This window comes from Eleutherodactylus coqui, chromosome 2 (assembly GCF_035609145.1).
Source record: "Eleutherodactylus coqui strain aEleCoq1 chromosome 2, aEleCoq1.hap1, whole genome shotgun sequence".
NCBI classification, from domain to species: Eukaryota; Metazoa; Chordata; class Amphibia; order Anura; family Eleutherodactylidae; genus Eleutherodactylus; species Eleutherodactylus coqui.
The window spans coordinates 21,994,204-22,009,493 of NC_089838.1; the positions used below are offsets into that span (position 1 = coordinate 21,994,204).

Here is a 15,290-nt window from a genome sequence, read left to right on the forward strand (position 1 = left end):
GCAGTTTGCATTGTTAGCTCCCAGGGTGTATGTGGGCTGTCATGCAGTCGTTCCTGTTTCAAGGGGGGGGGGGGGGAGAGTTGAAAAACCAGAGACAAAAGTAAGGACTATGCCCAATAACAATAGATAACTTGCCTTCATTAACCCTTTCCAATCCACTGTCTGACGTCTAAAGACATTCTGATTGAAGGCTGTACAGCTCCGATGTCGGAGGATTTCCACAGGCTATTCTTACTGTAAATTATACTGGCCAATCTGTTGTTGGGGGCCTCTCCGTCATGTCACATACTGCAGTACTGGCTCTAGCCAGCAGATGCCACCATTGTATAATGGCAGAAAGAGAAAGCCCCCTAGGAAAACCTTGAATCCAAAAATGGATTGCAAAGGGTTAAAGGGGTTTTCCTTAGGATAGGTCATCAATAATATCTGTGTGGAAACCCCCTTTAACAGAGTGACTCTTACAAAAATGCCCCAGATAAACAGTTCCAGCAGAATGACTAATAAATAATACTGCCAGCAGAGAGTGCCCCTTTATAAACAGTGCCAGCAAAATGCCAGCTCATACGAAATGCCAGGCCAATGCCCAAATAAACAATAGTGCCAGCAAATTATCTCATATGAGCAGTGCCAGCAAAATGCCCCATAATAGGCAGTGCCACCTCAGTGCCCCTTGATAAACAGTGCCTGCTTAATGCTGCAATAGAAAATACTGCCAGCAGAGTAGCCCTTCATAAGAAGTGCCAGAATATTGCCTAGTATAAGGGTTGTACCAAGTTATACAATAATTCCCTATCTATAGGATAACATTATGACCGGTGGGAGGCCAACTGATGGGAACCTCACTGATCTGAAGGGTCCGGAAGATCCAAACGTAAATGGAATGGATGTCGGACACTATCTTTCCATTCATTTCAATGAGACCGCCTGAAATAGCAGAGTATGCTTGTCAATCTCCGCAAAGCCCTGAGTCTGGTTGATGAGTTTGGTTCACCCTGCACAGAGGAGAGATGCCGCTGCACCATAATGATATACAGTATTAGTATATCCCATTCATTTATTAACCTGTATATACAATGTTTCCCCGAAAATAAGACAGTGTCTTATATTAATTTTTGTTCAAAAAGGTTTAACTTTTTTACATGTATAGCTGCCTGGACACTATATAAATTGACTTTTTTAATTAACTGTTAGCAGGGCTTAATTTTGGAGTGAGGCTTATATTTCAAGCATCCTCAAAAAGCCTGAAAAATCATTTTGCATCCTAAAAAATTCTGGAAAATCATGCTATGTCTTATTTTCAGGGGATGTCTTATTTTCAGGGAAACAGGGTAGAAATAAATGCATATATCTTCCGTTTCTTCTTCCCATACCCCCTATTTATTAAGCGCAGTCTCTTCCCACCTCATTTTCATTCCGACCTCACTGTCTATTTACGTTTTGTGTCACCGATATAAATTAGCACGTAGCCTCGAGTGGAGGAGATAGCGGGGAACGGACCAGAGCCTCATTAATTTGACTTGATAAAGAATCATGTTAAATGTTGTGTTTTTTTTAAATACAAGCGAAGTCGCTCACAAGCTCATAAATAAAATGAAGATTACAGTGCGAGTATCTCCTCCGATCCCGGCAACTTCACCAAGATACAAATGGTCTTGTCCTTTGAACATCTGAACACTAGATGAGAACGTGTTCTTTGAACTTGTGCCTCTGTAGCAAGGACTTCAGTGTTTGTACACCATGTACATAATAATTACATGGCAATTTCTCCTTCTTACATCTACAGACGTTTCTCTATGACAGTCAAAAGCCGGGTAGTAAATATTTAGTCGGTTTTGGATTAAGGAAGACCGGTCCGATGTACCAAAGAGGAGTTGTTGACAATCAAAAAGTGGAATTAAAAATTTTCCTGCGCTACTAGATGTGCAAGAAAAAAGTGGAACGTACTTCACAGAGGGGACTTAGATGCCACCCGATGCCCCCAGAACAGAGTTCCCCTCGATATGTTAAGGACAGCTTCCAGCCATTTAATTCAGATAAATTAGTATTGAATACAAAGTCAAAATGCAATGCAAATCAACAAAAAGAAAAAACAAGACACAAAGGGTAAAAAAGTAGGTGGTCTGGCAACGCGTTTCAGGGTGCAGAAGACCCCTTTATCAAGCATAATGTAGCGAGGGTCGATACTTTTATAAGAGGCTCATTGCCGTTCATGCTGTAACGAGTCGCATCCTGGCGATGTATATCGGGACACTACTGTTTAACGAGGAGTTGTTGGAATCGAATGAAAGTTTGTATGTGTGAATGTAATGATGATATAGGTAAGTGATGACAATATTAGAGGGGAAGGATACGTTTAACCCTTTCCAATCCACTGTCTGACCTCTGAAGACATTATGATTTAAGGCTGTACAGCTCCGATGTTGGAAGACATCCGTCGGGGTTCTCTTACTGTATACTGCCAGCCTCTCTGCTGTCGGAGCCTATCCAACGTGTCACCTCATGCAGTACTGGCTTTAGCCAGCAGATAGCGCCGTTGTATAACAGCAGAAAAAGAGTAAGCCCCCTAGGAAAACCAGGATACAAATTGGATTGGAAAGGGTTAACAGGCAAAACTGTATGATACAAAGGAGACTCTAGTACCCTTTAGTCTGGATATATGATGAGATGTGGGCGGGCATGGAGGCATACAGGCTCTGTATCCTATCCTGCGACACATTTGCCCTCAGATGTTGCCACTGTGCCTCTAGATCCTGCATGCCTATAAGTTCCCAAAGGGTCTGTAATGAAGGTGTCACCTGTGTCTGGATGGTGGACAACGACACTGTTAGATCTGCTCGTGCTCGTAAGAGGAGCAAACAATCCTCTGTTCAGGTGGTCTGTCTGGGCCGTCCAGACCCTGTTCACCGTGTGTGCATGTCCTCACATAACCACTGCTCCCAGCACCTAATAGTCTGGTCAGAACAGCCCAGATGGTGGGAAATTCATCAAAAAACCACCCTGGTTCTCTCATTCCAATCATGCGCCCCCTCTCAAAGTCTGTTAACAGGGAAAAATGTATTTGAGTACATTGTAGAGGCGTCTACAGTCAGCGATCTCTTAACAAAAGATACACTACGTAAAAGTAGCCTCTGAGTGTTTTTATATGGCAACAGGGGAAGCATTTTTAGGCCTCTGGTGGTAAAGACCGATTTACACCAGCCGATGATCGTTAAAAAAATCGCTAATCGGCGATCATTTTAGCGATAGGCGCTGCATCTAAATGCGCGCCCATCGTGCACTTTTCGGACACTGCTAGCTGATCGTTTAATTCAGTCCAACCTAAAAGTCGTGGGTCAGCCTTATCAGCAGTTCTCCACGGTTAGTGCTGATAGCATTGTTTCCCCGTGGAGAACAAAGGATCTGAGTGCAGATAATAGCTACTTAATTGCTATGAAGTAGCTGAGTAGCTGCCTAATAGTTTATGCGAATTGATCGCTCAAAGCTGTCACTCAAACTGTCGTTTTAGCGATCATCGGCCCATGAAAATGGGCCTTAAGACCCAGTGTCTAATCAGACCACAACTGTAGTCCCTTTACATATGTATGTCGAGTTTTGCAGCAATCTAACATTTCTATCTGGGTGTTGGTTTGTTTTTTTGTGAATGATTTGTACTTGGAATCCCCAGAAAATAAAAACTTTGAACCATATCTATGCGTTGTACTATCCCTCTGCGAAACAACTCTGTGTTAACTTTGCCCTTGGGTATGTAAATAAGCTTTCATCCTGAAGGAAGAAAGCTGATTCTGTAGTGTCACCAAGCCAATGTCTGACCCCTTTAAAAGGGTTGTTCCAAAATCTAAAGTTATCTCCTATCCGCAGGATAGGGTATAACTTTATGATCGGTAGGGGTCCAATCGCAGGAGCACCCACCCATTGAGCTCCCGACGCCACACTGTTTATTTCAATAACATCGCCAGAGATTGTCAAGCGCTCAAACTCTGCAATTTCTGGCCCTGCCATTGAAATAATTGAAGTGGCCTCCATTAACGCGGGATCATCAAGACACCCATTTTTGGGATCATGGTGATCCCAGCAGTCAGACCCCCACCGATCATAAAGTTATACTCTATCCTTTGGATGGGGGATAACTTCAGATTTTGGTAAACCCCTTTGACAGCAATTTCCACAAGGAGAAACTTTATCTTCATAACCATTCCCCTGGTTAATGTAGCGTACCTGACACTGTCCAATCCGTGTCAGACTGGGTATGTTCTATTGACAAGGGGAAAGGTCAGACATTTTATTTCCAGTAATAGAGACACATAACCACTATAGTGAGTAAGCGGCTGCAATGGTGATGTTAGTAAGGTTAACCCCTTGAGTAGCGGGTTTCCTACCACCCTGTCGTGCCCACCAGGGCAGGTTTTTTAAAATGGTCTAATCATTGAATTTCAACTAATTTTGCAGTTGCATCTCAAGAGCCATAACTTTTTCATTTTTCCATTGACATGACCATATGAGGGCTTGTTTTTTGCGGGACAAGTTGTGATTTTTTAAACAGGGTGGAGGAAAAAAAGAAATGGGGAAAAAAGGGGCCATGTCATTAAGGGGTTAAATAATGTATTAACTTCCTTCTCTGGGTCATTACGACGCATGGATACCACATGTGTGATTGTATTTTTGATTTTTTTTTACAAAGTAAAGGGAGACAAGTGTTTTTATAATTTTTTTTATAATTTTTTACCTTTTTTTTTTTTGATTTTTTTTTTTTTTGTCCCTTTAGGGGACTTCCACAGGGACCCATCAGGACCCCTGATCACATTCCGGGGGTCCGATAGTGACAGCCCTTTACATGCTGCAGTGACAGCCATTTACATGCTGCAGTCACATAGACTGCAGCATGTAAAGGGTTAACATAGCAGAGATCGGAGGTTTTCTCTGATCTCTGCTGTAAGAGCTGGTACCTAGCTGTCCTCTGACAGCCAAGCACCAAGCTCTCCCTGCCACAGAGACCATCGGCTTGCTTCTGACAAGCCAATGGTCTCTATGGCAACCTGTAAACAAAGCAGGAGATTGCCGACATATCGGCAATATCTTCTGCTGGTTTTTCAAAGCCCTTGCTTTGTTCTCTGTGGGGCTGTGCAGGCAGAGCACACTGTCACAGCTTGTGGCATTGTGCTCTGCAGCTCCCATAGTGATACATAGCCCGGAAATCTTCCAGGCTATGTTGCTATGAGCAGTGGAGCTCGTCCCGGAAATTTTCCGGGCGTGCCACTCAAGGGGTTAATACTTCACCACTACGGCCATTGATATGTGAAGGCAATACATCATGACTATAGTGTACCTAACCCACATTGAATTTACTGGCATTTTTTTTTTTTTTAAAGCCCGGACATGCTTTGTATAGGGGCATTTCCGTCTTGAACAGAGGGACCGCCATTTTCCAAAAGGATGCAGGTCTTAGAAGATACTGTGAATATGCCATAAGGGTCCAAGGTGGAGATTTATCTTTACCAGTTTTAAGTGAAGATCTGTTTGGAGTCACTTTATATATTCAATTATGTCATTGGAATGGCATTTACTCTTTTGCTTCTTTGATTTTTTTCTGGATGCTGCCGTTTCCTTGTTTTGAATATTTTGGTCTAGTTCTTAAAAGTGGGTCTCCTCTTTTTGGATTGACTCCTGGTTTAGGCTTAGGACAACACAAAAAACAGCACCAAATCTTCACTTCGTCAATAACAGCTTACAAGGTCCAGAGAAATTTAGTTTAATGGGAAGAGGTGGGTAACGTGTGCCCAAAAACATCAGATGGCAAGCACTGGCAGGAAGTAATGAATTTCTAACCTTCTTTAAACAGGCTGGAATCACCGACGCGGACCTTGACCATGGAGGCACCAAAAGGAATTGAGATAAATGCAGAAGCTGGTGGGTTAGAAGCATCTTGTAGAACAGACTTGCGGCTAGATTCTACAGATGGTGAGGTAAGAATCGTAACTTTTTGTGCGGTTGGGGGCTTATTTGATTCTTGTTCTAAAACTGGGTAGACATATGGCCTAAATAACAGGTATGAAGAGGAGGGGAATCGAACAGTCATTTATCTGCCGCTATAGTCCCAAAGTTCACCTGTAGGGAATAAATGGAAATACGGCTGTATAACAGGAAGTACACGTCTTTGCAAAACATTGAACATTTGAGTACATATTAAACTGGTACATTCCAGCCTAAACATATATTACTTATCCAGTGATTAGGGGATAAATGTTAATTCGGTCTAGGCCCAACAGCTGGGACAACCACAGCTAGGACAACCACAGCTCCACTCAACATCTACTGCAGTGACGGAAACAGTAGGGCGCAGTTCTCGGTTGATGCGTTCTCAGCATGCTTGCAGGGGATACAGTACTGGTGGTAGATATAGAGTTGATAAGATTCAGAACTTCAGTCGGTTGTGAATAAAATATGTTTTTGTTTTCTTGTATCTGATTTTTTTATGATAGCTTTTTCCTCTCTTTTCCAGATCCAGTTAAAAGCGGCTAATGTAAAGCTTCCACAGCTGCCGCGGGGATCGTATTCTCCGTCTGCACCCCGTCAAAATGTATTTGAGATCTGCGTGTGTGCCAGTGGGAAGTTATTCCTGTCACAAGCAGGCAGTGAATCCACCTGCCAGGCAAATAACAATATTTGTCTCTAAGAGACTGGAAAGCCAAACTCCAAAGACCAGGAGTACGACTGTAACCAGACACAGGAAGCCTCAGAAAAATATGTGCGTGTGTGCGTGTGACTATATACAAATATATATAGATATATATCTGTAAATCTTTTAATCTCCCATGGAAGAGATGTTTCAGTTCCAGAAGCTCAGGGTGACCCCCAGCCGTCTTCCCTTTTTGCCCGTATTCCTTTCTCCTCCCAAGTCGTCTCATTTTCAGAGGTGGCCATTCATTAGAAAACCCAAAGAAATATGTCCATGTCCACTACATATAGCTTGATACTTGTACCTTAACATGCTATACGTACTCTCAATTTTGAGGATTTTTTTCAGAACAAAAATGGTCAATTTCAAAAAATTTACCAAATTCAAAATTTGATTTCTTTCGTTTGACTTTTTCATGATAAATAAATTGTAGACTGGACAGCTCTTTTCAAATTCAGGTTTAGCTCAGTAAGCAAGAAGATATGTCTAGTGCTGAATAGATAGCCGGATTTAATGGCTTAATCCAAAAACCGGACCAGAAGCAAAAACTGGAGACATTTCAACATGTCTGAAATTTTTTGTTAGACTAATATAATTCTTTCATTTTTCATGAGAGTTGGCATTCTCAGTTTAGACATAAGGTGGCAGTTGCCAAACCAACCATCGGTCTTAGTAAGACCTATCGGCAAGAGTAGATCGGTAGGACTTCACAGCAAGTGTACAAGACCATCCTTACTATTATTTTTCAATCCAGACAGGTGTCCATAACAAATCTAATAAGATGTTCATCATTTCTAAGAAAATGTTTAGAAAAATATGTCCCCTCTGAGCTTTATCGTGGCTTTCATGGGTTTGAGGAGTTGGTTATGAATAATCAAAGAAGATTGTGGTGTTCAGATGTGACACCTACTTTCTTGTGGTTGGTTAATAATATAATTTAATGCACAGGGTATCCGGAAATTAAAAATCTGTCAGAGAGTCATCTGTTCTAGATCAGGGATGATCTACTCAAGGAGGCGGTCCTTTAGAGAGATGCATCTAAAATATATTTATATATGAATATATACATAAGTTCCTCTCTATTGAGTTTTCAAAAATAATCCGGTCAACCACCAACACACATAGCTCATACAGATCATACTTTCCCTAAGTACACAGTGTTTATTCTAGTGGACATACTGGAATTTTTTATTTTTTTTTTGCTGGAAACGTAGCCAACAATTACTGTTTTTTTTATTTCATTTTCCAAATTACAACGCATTTTACTAACAATATGATTTTGATGTCTGCCTAGTAAGGTGAAATACCAAAAACGACCATCATGCCATATTGTTCAAATACTGGTTGCCAAGTGAATTTTTCTATGTTATTTTATGTGGAATACGTAAAAAAAAAAAAAAATTACGGAGATGAAATTATCACCTCCACCGCACTGCTAGAGAAGCCATTTGTGTGATAACCCAACGCGTTTCAGGATTATTAATCTCCATGTACTGGCCATTTTTAAGAAAGCCAGACAATATATTGTTTTCTTTATATGGCATTGATTGCCATTGATTTTGGTTCTTCTTAACCTCTTGTGGGCTCTTTTGTTCTGTCTTTTGTGATGCATTCATTTCTTGCATCCCCGGAACTCCCAGTAATAAACTCTTCCATTTGTCTATAAGGTCACCCAGAGCTATGTATTAAGGAGGGCACTGGACTGAACCATCTCTGATCAAAGAGGGGGAAATGTGCCTATGCCTTAAGACAATGCACTCTGCAAGGAAAAGCACAGAGGGGAAGATTCTGATTTGTTTGCCGTCTATATTTTGTCCATCCTTTTTGTTGGTGGGGGGTGTATAGGATGTATGATGAATGTGTCATGAAGAGTGGAAATATTTCTTATGACAAGAAACTATTTTGTATGATCAATAACATTACAGGTTACTAGATAAATATGCTGCTACAGTCTCATTACCTGGCTATAGGGCACTTCTAGGATGACTCCGATCTTATGACCTTGTAATGAGGTTGAAGTCATCTGTCCCTTCCATCATTATATTTTTGATTCCGACCTTGCCTTGTTTGCCCATCAGTCATCGTCACTCCTAATTATTACCTAAAAGGGGTAATTATGGAGAATGTAAACTAGTTTGTAGAAACTCAACACGAAGGCTACGTCTCGTAAGTAACTCCAGCATTTTCTCACATCCATGGTTGTAAATATTTTCAGGACATGACAGAATTTGATAAATTTAAGAATATATATTTTTTTTATGAATGTGGAGTAACAGTTTTGGTTGCGCCTCCTGTACTACGGTCATAAAACCATGGAGCTTTGGGGGGAAATTGGATTTCTATCATGCCATATAAAATATCCCGATATATACAGTATAGAAACAACATAATGTTTAGAGTTACTCATTTTGAAGATAAAATCTTAAGTTTTGCACATCTGTAAGATGCCTGATCTTAGCATTAGTGTTATGTATAGCAAGCTGCAAGATGGTGAAAAGATAAGGGACCTCTTCCCTTATTATAGGGGTTCTAGTAAGTTCTAGGGTTTAGGTTTTCCGACCTCTAAGAACTGTTTCATAAGGTTAGACAATTCCGAAAAAGAAATTAATAACATACTGACCTTCCAAATTCTGTGTCGTTTGTATTACCATGGCCACTAATCGCTAGCCACAATGGGAATGTTACTATGAATGACACAACCTCAGTCATGTGATGTAACTAGAGATGAGCGAGCATACTCGCTAAGGGCAATTGCCCAATCGAGCATTGCCCTTAGCGAGCACCTGCCCGCTCGGGAGCAAAGATTCGTCTGCCGGCGGCGGGCGGGGAGGAACAGAGCGGAGATCTCTCTCTCCCTTTCTCCCCCCCGCTCCCCCCTGCTCATGGCCACAACTCCCCTATCACCCGCGCCGGCAGCCGAACCTTCTCTGCCGAGCAGGGAGATACTCGCTAAGGACAATGCTCGATCGAGTAATTGTCCTTAGCGAGTATGCTCACTCATCTCTAGATGTAACGTGGCACTAGTAGACATGTCAATGATGACAACAGGTAGGAATGTGGGAACTGGTGGTAAGGGAAAAATCAGTTTCCTGCCCAATGTCAAGCAATTTTGAGGGGTTGGACAACACCTCAAAAACATTGATCTACAGGAGTTTTGGTCTTGAATAGGAATTGCTGTGTATAAGATGTTGAGTTTGTTTGGTCAAGATCTTAAAGGTATATTAGATAGGCTTTGCCAAAAGAACCAAAAAGGAACTTTGAGTAGGAGCATACACACTCAAGACATAGCTTTCACTATATTATACAATATCTGCCAAGTAGGAATATATGTGATTTTGGAGGAACAGGGTGAATTTTGCATGTGGTAGCATACACCGTCTGTTGTGTAATTCTGAAACCAAAGTCTGGAAACAACTGAGTTCTAGAGCGTCAAATATATTTTCTGGAGTCTATAGTCAAACTGATCCACGACAAATACAAAAAGACTGATTATCACTTTGTTAATGGAACATATAAATTACCTTGCTCTTTCCTAAATCCAAAAACTAATGATGGATAGAGAAACAATTTCATGCAGAGATTAAAAAGATATGGGTTCTCTTAATTTAATTTCCAGTAACATCATCCAAACAACATTTTTTCTAAATTACATGACTATTAGAGATGAGCGAGCGCGCTCGTTTAAGGCTGATGCTCGAGAGAGTAACTGTTTTTTGAGTAACTCGTCTGAGCACCATGCCGGGTGGAGCAGAGGGGAGTGGGGGGGGGGAGAGATCTCTCTCACTCTACTCACCGCCGCCCCGCATGGTGCTCGGACGAGTAAGCAGTTACTCGAAAAGAGCGATGCTCTCTCTTGAGCATCAGCCTTAAACGAGCGTGCTCGCTCATGTCTAATGACTATAAATGTTACTTTTTATTTCTGGGATGGCCATTTTTGCAAAAGTGACAATAGGATGTGCATCCATTTTCATCTTTGAATTATCTTCTTAGAACCTGATGATTAACTATGAGTTTTATCAGTATGATCAGTCAATAGCAAAAATGAAAGTTTTACCATCAGTCTGAGAAGATCATTTAAATAAGGCAATCAATATGGTTGTACTTCCTGCTGTCACTTTTTCAAAATGTCTGACAGTATCTCAGTAAGTAAATATAACATAATTACCAACTTCGGTTATTTCTACTTCCGATACTAATATGTGGCACTAGAAGACTAGAAGAGCCCTGATCTTCATATACCCCATATATAATGCAGCATGCACCATGTGTAGACCATACAAAGTAAAACCAGACTGAATTTGTTACAGGGGACCATGTAGAGAAGAAGGTCCTATAGTTTATATCCTTGGGTGGGAGGGCCTGACATTTTGCTCTATCTCCCTTGTCATCCCCTGTACAAGAGTAGGTGGCTCTTGAGTTTGGTTCCCCGTCCCTTATTTGTGGAGAGGGGGAGCCATGCTCTGGTTTTATATTGCCCATGTGGAAGGGACATCTGAGCTGGGTTCCACCTTCTCTACAGATCGCGAAGCAGCTACAGGGGTTATCTCTTGCTGTCTCCTTTACATATGCCCTAGTCTTGGGAGGGTCTTTGCTGTAGCATTCTGCCTTCTTCAACATCTTAGCTTCTATCAATTTTACGTATCCACAAAAATAAGAGCTGGCCATTTATTTTCTTAACTACACGCGTCATTTTTTTCTGTTTCTTTTTTATTAAGGTACATAAAAATGGAAGTAAAATTTTAAAGTCTTCATTATGCTGTTTAACCTTTTTAGTGACAGCCAACATATTCTGTTTCTGGCACGTTCATTCTCTTAAGTTGATATTCACATCCCTAATGCAACAAGCGCTACACATGGGATTAAGCACATTTCTCAACTGGACAAAATCCAAATTCCCTTTAGAGCTGAAATTTTTCAAAGATATTTGCTGAAAAAAAAGGTTTTTTCTTGCAAAGTGTTGTAAGTGAAGATTTGTAATGAAAGCCCCACAAGTTTATGAGTTATTATCCGCTTCCTGATTGTATATTTAACCCAATAGGTTTTATACAAATACTTACTTTTTCGAGGATTATCACCAGATTGTGATTTTTGCCCATAGATGAGAGGATTTTTACAGTTGTGTATGTCTCCATATAATCCCTGGGGTATGTACTAAGCCTGCAAACCATGGAACTCCAGCATAACACTGTATCGTGAGCGTGTGTGTGTCTGCCAGGTTTACATTACTAGGCTTAAAGTCTTATTATCTTGGTTTGATTTCAGAGTTGAATGGAAATTTCCAATTAGTCCACGATTTGTTCTCTTATGTAAAGTTGTTTATCAAGTTTCTTAGTTATGTCAGTGTCTTGGGTGAGAAATAATAAGGCTACCATTGAAGCACCCACAGACTCCTGGTTCAAAAATCTGTCTTGCGATTTACAGAACAAGGCAAAAGGTACTCCTCATATTTACTGGTTATTTATTTTTACCATGGGGAAATACCCTTTAAATGATAGGCTATTGATTAGAATGGGAATTAGGGTCTAAAAGTTGGCAGGCCTTAAAATGCCCTTAGAATCTGGCCCATAAGAGACCATATTGAAACAGTGATGGCGAATGCAAATCAACTATATAAGAAATGGAGGATATTATATCACTTTTTCTATGTGTAGTTGTATATTGTTGGCTTTAAAGGGGTATTTACTTCTCAGCTTTTCATGGCTGAGATGGGAAAACTCTGCCCTTTGTTTCCAACTGCCAAGTGCTTCAACCCAACACTATTTGCGTAGCTTTCATTGAAGTGAATGAGAGCTGGGGAAACAGTATGGCACACAATGCTACGTTGTTTCCATGGCTCCCATTGATTTCAATGAAAGCTACAGAAACAGTGCTAGGCTGTTGTTGTAGTTATCGTCCGTGTGGCTAGTAACTATAGCAGCAATAACCCATCTTGCTTATGAAAAGCCAAGATGGGAATACCCCTTTAAAATATTTGTTTACTTTGAGTAATTCATTCTTGTTAAAGGGATCCTCTGACAATAAGAAGATCAAGGCATATCTGCTACTAGAACCACCAGCAATCAGCTGTAATCCGCAAAGAAACAATGCAGTAAATGTACAAGTTCTCTGTAGCATCACCACTGGGGAAAAGAAGTATTACACAGCTTCCATTGCTATCAATGGACTGTTCATATAGTGACAAGTCCTCCAGAGTAAGAGACACTCTTTGCAGCCATTTCCTGGTAATATATGGGGATTCTAAACAGGGAGCCCAACTCTACTAACTCAGAATTCTCTGGTAGAGAATTAGATGAAAAATATAAACCAGACTACTCCTTTAAAATGGGAGTTCTGATTAGTTGCTGTAAACAACTCTATATTTTACCCAAAGCCACTTGTAGAAAATGATGATATCATTGAGTAGGTCCATGTCCAAAAACCACTAAAATGTATCTGTCACCTATGTACTTAAAGGGGTTTTGTCATTTAAAAAAAAAGGAAAATCAATACTTACCTGTTCCTCGCCCTTTAGTCTTCTTACCGCATCTTCTCCTCGCCAATCTCCTCCTGGCTCCTGCAGTCCCCCGGGTCACCTTATTTCCAGCCGGCCGGATGCTCTTCTTGTTATGTAGCATTCATTCTCTGCATTCCGCTTCCTGCAGGTCAGTGTAGGTTACATCACTAGTGACAAAACGTTCATTGCCTAGCAAGGAATGCCGATCTTTTGCCGAGACTGAGCATGGGTGCTGTCTTGCCGGGAGTGTTCATATACTATTGTCGCGAGGCCATCGCTCGACATTCTCTGCTAGGCAGTGAATGCTACATCTCTAGCGTCATATAGCGTACATTGCCCTGCAGGAAGGAGAATGCTGGCAAAGGATGCTTTATCACCAGAAGAAGAAGAATCGGCCGGCTGTAGGTGAGGTGACCCGGGTGGACTGCAGGAGCCAGGAGAAGCTCGGTGGGGAGAAGATGCGCTATGAAGACTGACGGGGAAGGAAAGGTAAATATAGGATTTTTGCTTTCTAAAGACGGAACCCCTTTAATGCGCAGCCATTTTGGGCCCCATCTTCTTTACATCCTATAGTTTATTTACCTAAAGCTTAGTAAATACTTTTCCTTACTTATTTTGTACTGATTTTCAGTTGTGTTATATCATTTTCACAATCATATCCAGTGTTAGTCCTCAGACTTCAGCTAATTTGCATTTCACGAATTTAATAGCTCACCACCAAGGCTAAGGCTCCATAGAAACTTTTAGTTGCAGACAATCATAAAACCTTATATCCATGGGGAAAAACAAGTTATGGGTAACCTATGGCAATTGTGAGGATTCTGATCTTATTGGCATTCTGGCAATAGTTGCACAACTTTTTCCCCTTATGAAAACAAGGCCAGGCAATGGTTGTGGTAACCCACTGTGTTACTCTGATGTAAAGTCACTATGCAGCCCTAGCTATACAACATAAATCTAAGCTCCTATGTAACCAATAAATATCAGAATTTACTTTGGATGTGAGCAGAGAAAAAAAAAAACACCTTTGTATTTCAAATCAGTACATGATAAAATAAGGCAAAGTATTTGCAAAGTTAAAAATAGTATTTAAAGAGGTTGTGCCATTTCTAGCGGTTTTGCTACATATATTGTACAAAGACTGGGTTGATATTGTAGGCCTATTGAAGTGAATGGGACTCAGCCTGCAGTACCAACACAGGCCACTGCACAATGTATGGAGCTGTCTGCTTCCTGTAGCAAAACAGCTAGAAGTAGGACAACCCCTTAAATTTTGAAAGTAAAGTTTCCCTTTAAGAACTATTGATGTTACTGGTTCCTAGTACATTGATGGTACACGGAGATCTGATTACTATGCTCACAACATGGTAAAAGCTCATAACCTCCCAATATGTTACTTTATCTGCGTCTCGGTTGTGAGTGGAGTGTGTCTGCTTGAAGTGATAACGGGGTAACATATACAGCTTTTTGGGGTTGTTTTTTTGTATTTGGGTTATCTGTGAGTCTGTACTCACTCTATGCAAAAATTTTGTAAGCATTTGCAATAATGCTCCGTATAATAATAAGATCTTTTAACTTTATTACACTTTCTGTACAAGAATAAAAAGTGATTTGTATTTAAATGATTTCAATTGCAATCTTGTAAGACCTCTTAATAAAATAACGATTGATACGAATGCGGTTCTTATTATCACCTATTGGCGTTATGATACGGCTGCTGTCATGATGAAACAATATACAGAAGACGTACCTTTAGCTTACTGGGTTTACTTTTCTTTTTATTTATATAGCAATGGCAGATAGAGGACCCATACAAGCAAGATAAAAATTAGACCCTTTCAAGGGGCTGCCTGACACCATCACACCTCTAACTACTTGTAACAGGAAGTCTTGGTGCCTTCTTCCTTTCAACTTCCTTGGAGGCTAACACTGCAGCACTTGTAAAGTTCGCTTTCCTGCACAGTTTCAATTAATTGAGGTCAAAACTAACAATGAACCTCCTCTCTCCAGAAATCACAGTGGTTGTCTTTAGGGTACATACGCCCTTAAAGGGGTTCTCCAGAAAATTTACTGTTGATAACCTATTTTTACAGTAGGCCATCAATGGTTGCTTGCTAGGGGTCC

General features: G+C 40.7%; 1 protein-coding gene across 7 annotated transcripts in view; it reads left to right on the top strand.

The window, feature by feature from the left end:
* Positions 1 to 14,842, top strand: part of SGCD (sarcoglycan delta) — a 603,650-nt gene extending 588,808 nt beyond the window's left edge. For all 7 annotated transcript variants that reach the window (XM_066590465.1, XM_066590464.1, XM_066590469.1 and 4 more), the window contains 2 exons: positions 5,837 to 5,960; positions 6,497 to 14,842. In XM_066590465.1, the coding sequence (XP_066446562.1) occupies positions 5,837 to 5,960; positions 6,497 to 6,670 (298 nt within the window). In that variant the 3' untranslated portion in view covers positions 6,671 to 14,842. The remainder of the gene's footprint in view (positions 1 to 5,836; positions 5,961 to 6,496) is intronic.
* Positions 14,843 to 15,290: the final 448 nt, after the last annotated feature.